Raw genomic sequence first — 18,023 nt, 5'->3', positions numbered from 1 at the left:
TAGCATCCAAAACAGGGATCATGACTAACATTACATGCTGGCAAACCTTTTCTATTTGTCTGGGAGAGATACAATGAAATCTGGAGAAATGTATAAATGGGAGGGCAAAATGTGACTGATCCTTAATTACTATTGCTTAGCTTACTTTTAATGAATGACAAGGAAGTGGTTCTTATCTTGAATATGCAAATTTAGAACAGGGTCTTATCAAAAGAAAAGTTACTGGGTGCTTAAGAAATTAGGCAACAGAACACAGAAAATATTTCTGCCAGGGAAGAAAACTAACTACACATGCTTATGGAAAGAGCCAGGAAGCTTCCCAAATAGATGCTTTGTATAGGTTCCTTCTTGTTCCAAAGATTCTCTACAAGATTTTCATTCACTCACATAATATAATCCACCTTTACACCAGCTGTAAATAGCTTTATTATGAGAATTGACCAGTTGGCAAAATATGGAGAATGAAATAACAAATAAGAAAGCTAAGTGTGATTTAAGATAAAGAGAGAAATTGTTCAGTTTAAGTCACATGAATTATCTCCTATCAATGTATCCTATAGCAGCTGAGTGGTGAACTCGTTTTTGAGACTACTAGTTAAAGCTATGATTACAATAAAAATCTATACATGCAGAATTTAGTGGGAAATACTAAGAAATCTTTTCATTTCAAAAAAATAAGCCTTCATATGTCCCTCACATATTGGAAACATATGCCACAAACTACTTTTACATGTGCAATCACTTAAATAAATGGAAAACCTATGGTTCCATGAGCTTCATTCCAGTTCTCTATGCTTAGCTAAGCCATTGTTCCAGAGTTTTCCAGAAGTTAAACCTCCAAACCAAAAACAGGATGTAGTGTTTTGGATGTTATAAAATTGGCCTATTTCATTCAGAACACCACAGCCAGATAATCCACATTCCTGCAAACCCCTACCATCATTTAGTGTGTACATTCACTGTAGTGTTGACTTACACTTTATTCATTTAAAAGTGTATATCCAATTAAATCCAGCTCAAAAAAAATCATGATTTGGGGCAGGACAATTCTGTGTAAACATAGTATTTGCAAAAAAAACCAAAAAACAAATTCTTATGGCAATGATTTTTGCTTATGTATCACAATTTTTCAAAGAATATATACAGTATGAACAACCATATAGTTAGGAATTCCAACTTCTGATACACATAAGTGATAAGAAGAGAAATGTTTTTAATTTTCATTACCTATTTGAAAAGAAATTACAATCTAAGGAATACAAACAGCACAGTAGTATTTCTCCAAATATTACCCACCTACATACCAACTACAATTAATTTAACAGTGAAAATACTCCACTGTGAAATAGAAAATCCAAGCCATTAATAATGAAGTTCTGGTATCCCAACACACACAGAACTCGTACACATGAAAGAGCTGTTGAATCATGTAAGCTCTTTACAAAGTTGTCTAAAGAAAATGTCCACTACTACAGGTTTCAAACAGGGTAACATTTCTACTGATTGCAGCAAATACTGGATCCAGACTCACATTTCAGTGCTTACAAATCTACTAGTCTACAACTTTATACAACCCAGCAGCATCTTGCAGCAGATCTCAAGCGATAATCCCTTGGAAATTTATTTTGCAACAAGTGTAACAGTAAGTAGACTTGTAGTACTTGGCAATGTAATTTGTAGTCCTATAATTTGTAGCAATATAATTACTAAATTCTTTATTCCTTAAACATTTTAGTTGGCAGCAGTTACATTATCATATTATTACATTATGATCAGATCTTCATACAGTACTGTGACAACTGTCACGATACAGCTTTAAGGAGTCAATGTGGCAACTCTGTACCTGAAAACACCCTGAGTATTCCAGAAAACTCATCTTTCGTTAAAAGTAGGAACCTAGCCATACCACACAAAAAGTAAAAGGCATAACACATATACTGTATATACACCACATACAAACAACAACAAAATCCATTTGTCACAGACAGGCAGCCATGACTCAAATATAAGCATGCCCTATGGTTGTTTCCTGTAAACGCTTAAACATAAAAATATAAAATAGCTGTCAGTTTGGATGCTTGATCACGTCATCTGTATTTCATTGTTTTCTTTTTCCTTTTAAAGTTTTTCAAATGCAAAAATCAAGTATAGACCTGGAAGGGAAAAAAGTCAAATATTAACAGCCTGATCACATGTCAAGATGTTCCTAATACTCATTTCCTTTTGTACATATACAAACCTGAAACTATGCACATTCTTTAAGAGTAAAACATAATCAAGCATGTTTCATAATTTTCAAACATTTTAAACGTAATGATTGCATAATAATTCAGTTTTAGTCATTCCACTTTTTTGAAACCATAAAGATATTACTTTATTGAAATTTATTCCTTACGTCAATTCCACTGATGATTGACAATGGAATTGGCATAAGGAATAAATTTCATCCAAAATATTAGGAAAATTAATTTGTGTTATTTGTAAAATATAATGAAGGTGGGAAAAGATAGATAGATGATAGATAGATAGATGATAGATAGATGATAGATAGATAGATAGATGATAGATAGATAGATAGATAGATAGATAGATAGATAGATAGATAGATAGATAGATAGATGATAGACAGACAGACAGACAGACAGAGTCCGACAGACAAACATAAATTGAATTGAAATGTTAATGCCTATTTACAATATATAAATTACTGATTATAAATTTGAAAGGTAAACATTTCTTCCAGAAACACTCAACACTGACTGACTGCATGGATACACCCACAATGTTTTCTTAACAATGTGGAAGTGATTTTCATTTCCATGTTCTTGAATGCTATGCAAAGTTAAATGACTGAATTTAATCTCAGCATCTACTGATGAAATTGGACAAACTATGATGAATAACCAGTCGTTTTATGCAAATATTCACTTTGTAGATTTATGAAATATTTCCACTCAAGAAATTTATAATAGCACAATAGCAAGAGAAATGCAAAAATACTACTAAGCAAACATATGTATATTTGACAGAAATTTGATAACTATTTCAGGAATTTTTAAACACTGCTTGCAATACATACTTGTTGCTTCCCATTCAAGTTTACTCATTGTTCCCTAAAAGGAAAGAGAAAGAAATTTACAAGGTAATTTTTCTCTGAAGTTTTCCTATATTTCAGAAAGCTAAACTGAATTCTACAATATTATAATACTATTAATACTGAAGCATTTTCTTTGACCCTAAGCAGTTAGAAGCTGAACATTGAATTAATAAAAAGATCTCGTACTTTTAAAATATCTAAAAACTTTCTGCCAGGTTTCAATTTCAACCCATCTGAAGATAAGCTTTCCCATTCTGTGAAATTAGATGGATAGAGGATACAAATATTGTTTTCGTGGTGTGGACAATGTTATTGCATTCTTTGCCCTTTGAAATATGATCTTACTTTCCCAAGCTCCAAGAAATTATTAAAAACAGCTATTATTATTATTGGTTGCAATCAGCCAAATGTTTGGATGTGATTTGCCATTTTTGTCCACCCAAGCACCTGGGATAGGCTGATGTTGTTGATATTAAAAGTATTGACACAAATGTAAACTGTTCTAAATAAAACTGCCTTTTACAATGGACTGGTGTTTTTGTTAATAGCATGGGTCACACAGTTAGCTGGATTTGGCATATTTGTCTACCTATTGCACAGGTGTCAAACTCTTGGCGTCACATTGCTGTCACGTGATGTTCCAATGTTTTTCCCATTCGCAGAGCTGAAATGGGTGTGGCCTGAGCATGACGCATCCGGCCTGCAGGCCGCCAGTTTGACACCCATGACCTATTAAGATCGTTCTCTGGATCGGGGATAAGCAGATGTTGTTTTGTGGTGTTAAAGGTATCATCACAGGATGTAAATTGTTCCAAGTAAAGATGCCTTCTGCAACTGATTGATGGTGATTTTGTCAATGCCAGTGGTGTTTAAGTGGTGCTCCAGATATTTTGGAATTCCACCCAAAGTGCTTATTACAATTGGTGCAATTGTTTTCTTTTGCCATAGTTGTTCTACTTCCATTCGGACGTCTTTGTATTGTGTGATTTTCTCTCAAGATCTTTATTTTCCATTTTATCTCCAGATAATGGAGTGCAATGGCCACTTTCCACACTTTGCCTTTATTATCAACAATCATGAAGTCTAAACTGTTTTGTGGCAGGGGCTTGTCTATCTGAATTCTAAAGTCCCAGAGCATTTTAGCTTCCTAATTTTCTATTACTTAATATTATTATCATGCTTTTTCACACAGTCAACCAGATGTTTAGACTGGATTTGGCATTTTTACCTATCTATCAATTCCTTCTTAAAATCTCTGCTGATAGAATGTGCCATTTACATGTAATATTAGCTGCCTTATTTTATCTGTGGTTTATTTATTCTTTATCATTATGTAAAATGATTTCTTCTAAAGATATTTTGTTATTGCTGACAAAACCTGGCAAGAGGTTCACAAGGAAGATGCAAGAAAAACAAATAACATCCAATTATAGATATCTGAGAAGTTCCATCTCTGAAATTTGAAAATTTCAAAAAACATTTGAAGAAAATTTAAAGAATAGGTTTTTACACATTTACATATGTTTACCTAAAAAAATTCATTTGGAGAAACTTGTCTGGCCTTAGAAACCAAGCAGATTCACCTTATATGAAAGATTTTATTTAATTACCAGAAGCTATGCTTATCTTAAGGACATCTTTAGGTTTACCCTAACCTTATGCTATGTTTTGCTCTTGGGTTTCAAACATCAATAAATCAGTTAACAAATAAGAGATATATAAACATCCATCTATCTATCTATCTATCTATCTATCTATCTATCTATCTATCTATCTATCTATCTATCTATCTATCTATCCACATACATCCATCCATCTATTCAACTGCTCAATCCAACGTACATAATACTGAACCACTGCTGGTTATTTCCTTAATATTAATATTCAAAAGCTTCTCTACAACTCTCCACATATGAATGTTGTGTTTTAATTATGTATTTGTCTTATATGTTAAAAGTTTGTCTCCCCCCCCCCCTCTTTTTAAGTTGTAAGCCGCCCTGAGTCCCCCCAGGGAAAAGGGCAGCATATAAATAAACTTTAAATGGAAAAAAAATGAAAAAATGAAATTAAAGGATACTGTGGCAACAGTATCCTTTAATATATGATAGCAACAAAGATAGCAATAACTTGGATATAACTATCTGCCTAGAACAATTGATTAATATTAGAAAAGTTACTTTTTTTAACCTAGGAAATAACAGTATTTCCCAATTTCTTAATATTACTAATAGTAGTCTTTGTTATTGCAAATACAATTGGGAACAGTAATCCAATTGTTTAGTGAAGCAGTCACTAAGGGAAACCATAACTGGATTTATTATCTTACTTCAGTTTTCTTATGCTTTATTCTTGTGAAGGTCATAAATGTAAGGATTAGTTATTCAGTTACTTTTTCATCATCACTGTAATTTTGAACAATCAATATGACTGCCTCTATTCTCTTAGAAAAATATTGTCTGCAATGTTCCACACATAATAAAGCATAGTCAAGCAAACAAGGATAGCAATTTACCTGAATATAACTATTTGTTATCTGGAGCAAAAACACTTTCAAGAATAAAGACACAAAGGATTTTGTCAATTAATTTCTACATTACTTCTATTTTCAAACAGTAGCTGAACTCTCTAAAATTACTATGTTCTGAGCAGGTAGACAAAAATTAAACTCACAATTTTCATAAATGTATCTACAAGACTGATGTTTCATTTTGAACAGCCCTGATTATACATAAATATTAGACCTGAAAACAAACAACTGTGACTACACTATATTTTTTCTCCTTCTAAGGCTCAGAAGTTTCAAATAATAACTGTTGTTAAAAGCTATTTACTACAAACGCAAACCTAACATTAACATTGTGTACCAACATGATACACACAAAAAGCTTCAGTATTTTCTTGTCCTTTCTGCAAACAGAAACCAATAATAAAATATGAAGTTTCACCATTTTACAGAAATTAAGGGGGGGAGACTCTCCCTGACATTTGGGCAATGAGGCAGACTGATTTTACAATGTATATCAAGTCAGCAACTGAGAAAACATTCTTCATTCACAGTGGCTCCAGAAGACAAGAGAATATGTGCTATAGGCAATCTAATATAGAGACATAAGCCTATCTAACAGAGAGAAGAAAAATACCTTAAATTGCAAGACTTCAACCAAACTTATCTGAACTTGTTGAAAGACAAGATATTGATTGCCGTGTTGAAATTAAGTCTTAATGTTTCAGGCAGAGAAATAGAATTCTGCCAATACTTACAAAAGGTAGTTTTGCTTTTCCATCCTTCTTAAACATTTCTGCATGCTCATAATCCTCTTTTATTTGGGAGACCAATCTGGAACCTTCATCAGCGGGGTATTTCTGAAAAATAGCTTAGGTAGAATTAATGCAAATATAACCCATGGACAGCAAACTAAAATTTATATGAGCAGGTAATAATCTCCACAACAAAATGTACTTGTTGTACACCACACCTATATCTTTCAATTTATAATTATATACCTCCTTCCACCCATTACAGAATTAAAGGAGGTAGAAGTGGTTTGTATTTCTACAGAATAAGACCTACTTAGCTTTGACATGATACTATACTTTTACTAGCCCATATCTCAGATTAACCTTGTGCAATCAGATGCCGTCCAAATGTGTTGGAACTGCATTTCTTATAATTTCCAATGAGCCTGGCTGATGACATCCAAATGGGAAAAGTCAATAGTTATCAATAACAACTTAAAACAATTTTACTACAGGTTACTCCCATTGTTGTATCCACATATCATCAATTTGATTTTAAATAACATGTTTTAATATTTATTACAGAAGTGGGTAGCCAATAGCAAAAGTCAAGACCTTCAATGGATTTGATTCACATGTAAATAAACATGGAAACTATTACAAAATTCCCTTTTAATCTAATGACAATACATGATTTGAAAAGTACCTAACACTTGACCAGACCAACAATTTAAGATTATACATACTTATATTTATATCTATATCAAGCAGTTACCTCCAATGCCTTCATTTGTTGCAGAAGTATTTTATGTTCCATGTTCTTCACTTTTTCTTCATAAAATTCCCAAAAGGTTTTTTTGTAGACTAGTTTCATTTTATACTTCTTTGCCATGCTGCGAAGTAAATTTAATAGCATATCATGAAATTATTAATTCTCAAAATACTAAGTTTTCAAATAGTACTTCTATAACTAGGGCTACCATGATCTGCATCACTTAACAATGGCAATCCCTGTTGCCATTATAATTCCAGAACGATGCAGATTGTTAAGTGAAGACCTCACATGACCATGGCAAGGGAAAAGTCAGAAATTTTAGGCTAACAGGTAATAGCTGCAGGTGAAAACTACAGATGGGAGGATGGGTAGTGTGGCAGGGAGGTGAATGGCCAGACGGCACTATAAAATGTGGGCAGGAGAATGTTAGACCCAATCTTGTCCATTTTTCAGCATCATCTATCTTTGTACAGTCATTGAACATATAGGCGTAACCTGAAGGCTATATAATTGCAAACAGTGCACAAAAAGTCTGTCTATTCAAATTCAGATATCTCTCCTGGCTCTCTTATTCCTGAAGGAAACTTAAGCTTAAGTTACTACACAGAAAAACTTAAAATAGTCAAAGCCAATTTGGCTGCTCCAGCCCTCTGGAACGATCTCCCCATGGAAATTCGACCCTCACCACCCTTCAAACTTTCCGCAAAGCCATTAAGACCTGGCAGTTCAAGCAGGCCTGGGACTGATGAGTTCCCAGCCCCACTCGAATTGTTGTGGCTGTTGAGGAGTTTTAATCTGTTTTTCTGTAATTGTTTTGTCTTGTTTGTTTTTTGTATTACCCCTTCCCCTATGAGTTTGTTAGCCGCCCTGAGTCCCCCCCGGGGAATAGGGCGGCATACAAGTTTAATAAACCATAAACCACAACTCTGACAAACATTTAAATAAAACACAGTATTTTTTATAACCTACTTTTCTATGTCAATTACTCAATGTAGCTGGCAATATTTAAAATATAAAGCAAAAAAGGGTGAAAAGAAATAAAACTAAATTGACATGCAAAAAATAAGATTAGGTAAGAACTTACTCTTCCAGCAATGGAAAATAAACCAGGAATTCTGGAACATCAACCACTCCTTCCAAGTGGAAGTCATATTTGCAACCAAACAAAGGATACTCTCCCTTTTTCTGAAACTTTACATTATATATTTCATTCCCAAATGAATTTGTTTCTGAAGATTCAAGGCGTTTTCTATGGCAAAACATTAAAAAAAGATAATTAAACATTTGGTTAAACTTAAGAGAAGTTATAATCAATTCAAAGAACACTAAGAAGCCAAATAAAACAATGACAAAAAAATCCTATTGGACACAACAAAGTACCTTTAAAGCAGTGAAGCAACCACGCCTTACAAAAAACTTGGTGCAGCTGCTCAGAGGACTTTTTGAAGACAATTTGAACATTTGTACATGCTGAAATTACTTCTACCAAGACTGATGGCATAGTTGAGGCAGCTGTGGAAAATGTAACAACCTTGATACTTCAATAAGGAGCATCTGATTTGCCCCAACATGTTGGGGGAAGTGACCTTTCAACAGGCACACTCAGAAATGTGATGGCTGCATGATTTTGGATATCCTGAATAAGTTAATTAACAGAGGGTAATCAAAGTCTAATGGCTGTGGAAAGTTTCAAATTAGAAGCAAAATGATGCTTCAGAACATGGGGACATACAAAAATAGTATTTTCCTTAAACCAAAGAACTTGTGCCTTCCTAGGATCAATTGCCATATTCTTGCTTTCAAATCCAAAGTTCCACACAGTTCTACTTATTAATTGCATTTTCCATCTATGGCTGCAATTATCTATTATCTCATGGTTTATTATTCATTGTTTGGAACAGTGAAAATTGGATATTGTAATGAACAGAAAATGCTTTTCTCTATCTTAAGAGGGTAGAGTGCTTCTTTAAGAGGGGGGTATGAAAATTTTAAAGTGTTAGGAATCCTGTGGAGTATAAAATACAGAATCAAACCAGTATACAGTATTTCTAATTTACATGCTATTTATATTATACATTTAGTACATTTACTTTAGATTATAGTCACAAGATCCACAGACTAGAGCTGGATTGATCGATTATGTGCCAGGCAGGCAAACAAATGAAACATTCAAGGTGAATAATATGAGCAGATATTAATAATGATATTCATCAATGTTATGGAAGTAATACTTTGTCCAATCAATTCTAAAAAACCCGACATTTGAAAATACCAGACTTAAAAAGTATTTTCTTTGTTTGTTCTCACATAATTCATTCTCATCAACTTACACAAGTTCGTAACTATCTGGAGTTGTCCCAATGAAGTATCCTCCAGGGGAAAGTTGCTCACAAGCATTTTTAAGCATCATATCCGCTTGTTCATAGGTCTCAAATGAATAATGATACACAAACTGACAGCTGCAAATGTCAAAGTACATATTGCTATCCCTGTACTTTTTACACAGAAGTTCCTGAAATTAACAAAAAGGGGAAATAAAAATAAATGTATATTATTCCAGCATCCTAACTACAAAGCTTTTTGAAAACCTAACTAAAATTACCTTTTTGTATCTACTGTATCAATATCTGTTATATCATTGGGAACTGAATTCTAAATAAAAAATATTTGGAGGTTTTTTCCCAGGGAAAAAACAATAATGAAGAGAACAATTTGGGGCAACCCATATGTAGATTTGAGACATAACAGTATATAGAAAAATTGTTACATAAAAATGTGAACATTCACATGGCATAAATTATAAATTTACTTGTCTCATTACTACAAATTTTGTCAGTTTTAAAGAGGGAATACTAATTCCTAACTCCCCCTGCCAATAAAATTAGATTAATTATTCAGTCTATAAAATATGAATTATTTTTCTAAGAGTTTAACACCTTTTTCTAAAATTTTGCTTCAGTCATACTGACTACTTTCCACATTTTACAGAAAGAATGACAAATCTCAAAGTAATAAAAAGAAAATAAAGAGTATGAAACAACTATACCTTGGTGCTATCCGCAGTTATAAATTCTGCACTGAAAAATCTATCATTTTGGCGACCACGGTTTCTCATATCTTGGTAACGCTGTTCACACTGTTGTACAGATACACCAGCAATATCTATTTTTTAAAAAAAGCTGAAATATCACTCGTGAGATTTAGCAAAAATAGAGGCTTAATTCAAACAAATACTATTCTATTTAAAACCAAATAGTTCTTATTTATAGGACATCAAGTGTATGCTAGTATTCAGTAGTGCTTATTCAGAACAAATATTACATCAAACCTAAAAGTAATACCTTTGGCAAATGTTTAACACAATTATTTGCAGTGAGTACAATATAGGATAGTGCAGTTAGCTTTTTTATTGCCAATAGAGAATGTGCATCGAAGACATCCAGTTAAAGAACAATTAGAAAGCATTTCAGTCCAAACATGGTTACATGAATATAATACACATTTATTGCATGCATAGCTGACATAAGCAACATTTTTGTAAGGACAATAATGCATCTTACAATTCCAGATAGGAATCTAGCAGGTTGGAAAGAGAAATAGAATTCTGGATTTAAAATTATTTAAATACAAGAAACTTCAGCCAACTTCATTTGACTCTCTTCCATATTTTGTGTACTATTTAAAACATTCCTTCTAGAAGATACTGTTAAGTATTGCAGATCTGATTTTATTTATAGCACTCAAAAAACTATGTACCTGAAACAGAATTAAAACGGAATAAAATCAGTGATTCTAGATTCTAGTGTTGCAGATTTTATTCTTTTTTTACCCATACAATATCCAAGTTTCGTTTAATTTCAAAATTAGGTGTTTTCACTATTAACAAACTTGAGTGTACTGAACAAACTCCATAAATATTTTTAAAAATACCTTTGGAAATTTTTATTTACTCTTTCACCCTGCCAGAGCCAGGTACTATTAAGGTAACTTATCCTATACATGGATTCAAAATATTTTCATACTAATTTTACAAATTATATTTGCAGAATGAAAATTCAAGATATCTCAAATTTCCTTTTCTATGTTACCTACAATTTAACATGATTCACAAATCAAATTAATTTGCTGTTCTTACCTGTACATACAAGTTTACTTATTCGGCCTTTTCTCCACTTCAGCAAGTCCCCACCTTTACCACATCCCAAGTCTAACACTGTAATGTTTTGTTTTCTTTGCCGTACCTTATCAAGGAATTCACCTAAGAGAAAAAATTATAATCTTGAGAAAATAAAATGTTTTCTCTTTATTAGAATGTAGCTTCCTGGTTATTTTGAGAGCTTTAGAGCTCTAGCCTATTGTTCCTATCTTTGAGAGGTATGAGATAAAAAGAAAATCATCATGGACTGCACAGACCTTGAGTTTTCATCTCAGAAGTTAGTTTCTGGACTGAGATGTTCTTTTGACAAAAAGTATCATTGTTATCTCATAATATACATGACTATAATCACACATTTTTAGACTAAAACAGAAAAATGCTCTTACAGCTATGTACAATGCTTGCATTATAGACCAACAGTGAAGAATGCAATAATATTTTTGTACAATCAAAATATTAATTTTCCAATATATAATCTCATATTTGGAATTTAGAAATTAAGTTTGAAATTTGTTCCTCATAGCCAGTTATTTCAAAAAGTGGATGTGTGAATTATAGATATTTTGAACTGTGTTTTTAATGTACATACCAATTAGCACGCTCTTTATCCAATTGTTAAAGTTTCGGAGATAGAAGATGCGACTCGTGCTACGTTGTTCCAATCCAACCTCTTCAAGCTTATTATAATGCGCTGCTACATCTTCTGAATGCTACATAAAATAAATGATTCAGTATAGCATGTAAATATATATATTTAGGTGATATCTAAATCCCAACATTCTTCTTTAATTGATGCATTCCTTTTTACAGCAATAGGGTTAATGTGGGGAAAAAAGTACATCTTTACATCTGGAGTGCATATTTCCTGACAAATTCTTTCCAACCCACTAAAGAACAAAACAAGTAAGAATACAAGAAAAAGAGAGAGCAGGACTTCTTCTGTTGAGTAAAACAGGGGAAAAAATCACATTAAATGCCAAAACATGAATATTAAGCAAATCTATTCAATGTATTTTCCTATTTCATTTGGAATGAGGTGAAGTTCCATATATTCTTCACAAGTTACTTTTGATAAAATGCACAATAATTCAATAGTATAAATAGCAGGTATGTTTGTAAACAAGATATTCTTTCTCTCCTGATATATTACATATAAAGGGGAACAACATGAAGTTAATATTTCTGTTTGCAATGTCAGACAGATGTTTAGACTGGAGTTGGCATTTTTATCCATCTATCAAGTCTTTTCCAATGACCTGGGATAGGCAGATATGGTCTGATGGTATTAAAGGTACTATCACAGGATTATTAGCTGTTCCAGTCTTCTATAACTGATTGATACTGATTTGTTAATGCCAACGTAGTTCAACTAGTGTTCCAGTTATTTTGGGATTTTACCCAAGATGGCTATCCCTATTGGTACAATTTTTGCTTTCTTTTGCCACAGTTGTTCTATTTTAATTTGCAAGTTTGTACTGTGATTTTCTACAGTACATTTTCTTCTGTCTTTATCTCCAGATACTGCCCTGTCCACTATCTAGACTTTTTCTTATAAACAATAATTAAGTTTGGGATGTTATATGGTAGATGCTTGTCTGCTTGAATTGTGACCTCACAAATACTTGCTTACATGTAAATAGTTTCTTTTCCAGGTATTTTATGTATTGTTATGGTTCATCATATTATTGGTTAAAAGCAAATCTTCTGCTCTTGTGTTTTATACACTAAGATGGAAATCCCATTCAATTTAAAACTTGTTCTTGCTCCTATCTTACCCAGTTTTTGTTAATTTGATAAGCATTCCCACTACTTGTTCATCCAAATGGTCACTCATGCCCTCGTCAGCTCAAAACTGGATTACTGTAACGCGCTCTACATGGGGCTGCCCCTGAAGTGTTCGAAGACTACAGTTGGTCCAGAATGCAACCGTGCGAGCGATACTGGGTGTACCTAGATACACCCATGTTACACCCATTTTATTAAATTTCAAAATTTCAAATTTCAAATCATCAATGAAATTTTTGGAGAGTATTCTGAATTCTGTACCATTCCCACTTAATATTCCATTCCAGTTCAATGGGAACTAAGCACTTTTTGATTATAAGTTTTTAATAAGCTGTGAATCCACCAAACATACATACTATCAGATATTATGAATGTTAAATGTTTTCCTGAAATATAAATATATTACGTCCGCTGCATTCCCAAATCTACTAAGAAATTTATACAAACAAAAAAATTTGGTAATGTCTTGCAAACCTCTCCTTGTCAAATCCATGCTGATTTCAAGGAATTGTTACTAGTACACAGTACTGTGCTGTTTTATAAAATCTTCCCACATACAGCTATCAAATAGTATGAAGTTCCCAATATTCATCTATGGGTGGATACATCTAAGTTTTGATTTTATTTGTAACAGCAAAATCTTATGCAATATACCAAAAAGGTTTAACACAACAACCTAGAATATAAAGTTGTACGTGTTTCTGGTGTTCTATCCTAATAGTATCTTACATTTTAATTAACTTCAAACATAGGGGGAAAGTGCATGGAAGAATTTGATTCCTTTAAAAATTAATATTTGAAACACTCACTGTTTTCTTTTTAGGAACTTCTTCAGATTCTGTTTCATGATGAAGAGCATTTCCATCTCCTGTTTGATCTTCACCATCCTTATTTGCAGTTTTATCATCATTTTCAACAGGAGAATCCCTACGCAGGCATTTGATACTTATGCTATCAGGTTCTTCATCCAACTTTCTCTTTAGCTTTCCACTCTCTTCTACTTCAGCCATATTAGCTGAAGAGCTTGTTACAGCTGCAAACAAAAAACAATATTTTCTATTATTAAACAAGACTCTGCTGACAGACCAGTCTGATAAACTGATGTCTACTGGGTCATAAAGCATTCCAAACAACTGGTAAATAAAAAATCTTGAACTTAACTTTAATTATGACATATTAATGAAGCAGTTAAAGAATTGTGTTAAATTTGAATTTGAATAATTGAATTAATTTTTAAAACAGGTTCATATTCAAACTAATTTTGAGCCACAAGATCTATCCCATGTTATTCAAATAATCACCTTTATAAGGTAGTCCTTGACTTACGACCATAATTGAGCCCCAAATTTCTGTTAAGTGAGACCTTTAAGTGAGTTTTGCCCCACTTTACGACCTTTATTGCCACAGTTGTTAAGTGAATCACTGCAGTTGGTAAGTTAGCAACCCAGTTGTTAAATGAATCTGGCTTCCTCATTTACTTTGCTTGTTAGGGCGCAAAAGGACATGACCTCGGAGCACAGTAATGATCATGAATACGAACCAGTTGCCAAGCATCTGAATTTTGATCACATAATCATGAGGATGTTGTAAATGTCGTAACTGTGAAAAATGGTCACAAGTCACATTATTCATTGCAGATGTAATTTTGAACGATCACTAAACAAACTGTTGTAAGTCAAGGACTACCATAACAACTTCTACTGCAATGAATTTTTTGCTTATTCTGCTAAGTAAAGGCAGTTGCAGGCTCTGCCTTAACAATCAAATCATGCACATTAAGCCAATTGCTATACCTTTCCAAGATATCCTAGTACAATAAAACTCATTCCAACCAAATGTTCTTCTCACATGACTCCTCTAAGCACCTTAACTCACACTAGATTATTGGGATACATGATTTACATTCTTAATCCTATTTTTACTGGTAAATCCAGAAAAAAATGTCACCTGTGCATGCACATAAAGAACATAGGTTAAATTTTGAAGCAGCTTCATTAATCTTGCAAAAGAAAATGGCAGCATAAATTCAAAGAGGTTAGTTAGTTCAAAGAGATGCTTCATTCTTATTAATGTGAACTGCAAAACAATTTCAAACACTTTGCACCATTCTAACTTTTAATGTCCTAAACTGTTTTTCCTTTCATTTTCTTCATATCTGTCAGTAGGCAGATGAAAGAGAAAAAAGTGCCTTAGCCTTACTACTTTTCCTTCATGGTAGCTAATTCTTGGAGTGTGGAAAAGAAGTTAAGGGCTTACAATGCAATGGCACAAGTCAGAAAAAGAATAAACCCAGTAAAAGATCTCATCACAACAGCCGCCTTATCAAAAGAATTTCAGATGCACTGACTCTTTGAAGTAGTCCTAAATGAGCTACTTTACTTTCGGGGAACTAGTTTTCCCAAATACAGTAAGAACTAGGAAAGAGGTACATTTTAAACACAGACAGAGGATTGAGTTATTGGAATGGCAAGTTCCATCTAAAGCCTGGCCTTCCTCTTGCTTTGCACTCATCAAAGACATTCTTTACATGTGCTTTATTCAGCCATCATACCAAGGGCTTAGGACCTGGATATCTACGGGCCGTCTTCTGCCACATACCTCCCAGCGTCCGATAAGATCTCACAGGATGGGCCTTCTCCGGGTGCCATCAACTAGACAATGTTGCTTGGCGGCTCCTCGGGGGAGGGCCTTCTCTGTAGCTGCCCCGGCCCTATGGAATGATCTACCCCCAGAGATCCGGACCCTCCCCACTCTCGCGGCGTTTCGAAAGTCTATTAAGACCGGGCTTTTCCGGCAGGCCTGGGGCTGTTGACCTCTTGAATGAGGTCCAGCCCCACTAAGGTTGAGTGCATGTTGAGTCTTTTTTAAACTGCCTTGTCTCTCTTTTTTTAAAAAATTTTTAGTATTCTTTTAAATTGTTTTTTATGTAAGCAGCCCGGAGTCCTTCGGGATTGGGCGGCATATAAATTTATTAAACATTAAACATTAAGGGCATTCCCAATCATCTCAAGGATTTTTTTTTAGTGCCTTCAAGTCAGATTTGACTCCTGAAAACTGCCTATTTAAGTCCTTGCAGTTTTCTTGGCAAGATTTTGGAAATGGATTGCCATTGCTTCCTTCCTAGGGCCGAGACAGTGACTGACCTAAGGTCACCCAGCTGGTTTTGTGCCATAATGTGGGAGCAGAGCTCACAATCTCCCATGTTCTGACTTGATGCCTTAATGACATGGAACAAACTGGCACTCCTCATCCCAGTAGCCACACAGAACAAAATAGCATAAGCTACACAGGAAAAACTCCCATGACTTACTCTAACTAGGATCTTAAGAAGGATCTTGAAAGGTTGTTCCTGGCTAGTTGGGCTGCAAGAGGTGAAAGCAAGGATCTTGAGAGCTCATTTGATGTAGTGGTTAAGGTGCTGAGCTAAGATGCTGATGAGTTTTTAAAGTTTTTTTTAAAGTTTTTAAAGAGTTTTAAGAAGAAACTGGACAGTCTACTTGTCTGAAATGGTATAGGCCAGTGATGGCTAACCTTTTTGTCGTTGCTTGTGGAAAACATCCGCGCCCCTATGCGTGCCCCGTCTCCATTCATGCACACGACACCCCCACCATGCTCCCCCCCAACGCATCTTCTGCATGTACCCTGCACATGCGCAGCAGAGACCCAAAAACCAGCTGGCTGGCTGGCTGGCAGGAGGCACGCATGCACATGTGATGAAGCTGAGCTGCAGTGATAGCTTGTGTACCGCAGAAAGGGCTCTGCGTGCCACCTGTGGCATGCGTGCCATAGGTTCGCCATCACAGGTATCGACTCTCCTGCTTGACCAGGGGGCTGGATTAGAAGACCTCCAAGGTCTTTTCCAGCTCTATTCTGATGTTATTCCGATGAAGGTGCAAAGACTAGGAGTCTTTGGCCTCTCTTGGTATGAAAGCCAGCTGGGTGATTTTGGGTCCCGACACACTTTTTTTCAGCGCAGTCAATAACACTGGTTGTTGTTGTGAAGAAAATAAAGTGTTGGTATTAGATATCTTTGTGGCCTTATGTATTAAAAGGGGGGGGGGACATGTAATACTGGTAGTCCTCAACTTACAATCACAATCGAACCCCAAATTTATGTTGTTAAGCGAGACGTGTGTTAAGTTAGTTTTGCCCCACTTCACAACCTTTCTTGCCACAGTTAAGCGAATCCCTGCAGTTGATAAAGCCATAACTCAGTTGTTAAGTGAATTGGGGTTCTCCATTGTTAGAAGGTCGCAAAAGGGGGATCGGCTGACCTTGGGACACAGCCACGGACGTAAACACGAACCAGTTGCCAAGGATCTGAATTTGGATCCCATGACCGTGGGGCGGCAAAAGTCGTTAACTGAGGGGAAAACGGTCGCAAGTCGTATTTTTTTCAATGCCGTTGTGACTTTGTACCGTCACTAAACGAACTGTTATAAATCGAGGACTACTGTAATCCCAACACTGGCGTCCAATTTATTCCTTGACTGACCCTAGAAACGGGCGCTCCATCTCCGGGACCTCCAGGAGACGCGACCGGGGAGGGGAAATAAAAATAAAAAATAGGAGAGAAGGGCCCAACGTTAACGGGGCAGCCGGGCCCCGTTTCCCCTTGCGCGACACTTTAAAAACAAACAAAAAAACCTTCCGAGAAGGCGGTCAGTCACACCGGGAGAAGAAGCAGCAGCACGCCCCGCTTCTCGGTCGGGCTGAGAAAAAGAGGCCAAAATTGAGGCCGGGCCGCAACGGCGGCTCCCCGCGAACTCCCGCCTAACCCAGCGCAAGCTCACCCTCTTGGTTTCACCGAAGCGGCGACGTCGGCCTCCCGCTCTGAGGAAACGAGACGGCGCGCCACTTTCCCTCGTTTTCCATCCGGGGTCGTCCCGGCCACTTCCTCTCTGGAAAGGTCAGGGAAAGTGGGCGGAACGGCAGAGCGGGAAGCGGAAAAGATCCTAGAAGGGCTCCTGCGC

The 18,023-nt window shown here is 35.3% G+C and overlaps 1 protein-coding gene across 1 annotated transcript; it reads right to left on the bottom strand.

Moving 5' to 3' along the window:
- Positions 1-402: 402 nt before the first annotated feature.
- On the bottom strand, positions 403-17,972 carry RNMT (RNA guanine-7 methyltransferase). The gene is made up of 11 exons (XM_087707313.1): positions 17,844-17,972; positions 13,860-14,083; positions 11,855-11,975; positions 11,245-11,367; positions 10,156-10,271; positions 9,440-9,621; positions 8,194-8,358; positions 7,110-7,227; positions 6,359-6,460; positions 3,080-3,113; positions 403-2,153 (listed from the first exon to the last, which is right to left on the bottom strand). The coding sequence occupies exons 2-11, from the start codon at positions 14,058-14,060 to the stop codon at positions 2,119-2,121; spliced, it is 1,197 nt and encodes a 398-aa protein (XP_087563439.1). The 5' UTR covers positions 14,061-14,083; positions 17,844-17,972; the 3' UTR covers positions 403-2,118.
- Between the last annotated feature and the right edge of the window lie 51 nt (positions 17,973-18,023).

The sequence above is a fragment of the Thamnophis sirtalis genome, unplaced genomic scaffold (assembly GCF_051295495.1).
Source record: "Thamnophis sirtalis isolate CommonGarterSnake01/CBP01778 unplaced genomic scaffold, rThaSir2_p1.2 scaffold_2, whole genome shotgun sequence".
In the NCBI taxonomy this organism is placed as follows: Eukaryota; Metazoa; Chordata; class Lepidosauria; order Squamata; family Natricidae; genus Thamnophis; species Thamnophis sirtalis.
The sequence above is the reverse complement of the archived record's forward strand: the minus strand, read 5'-3'. Positions and strand labels throughout refer to the sequence as shown.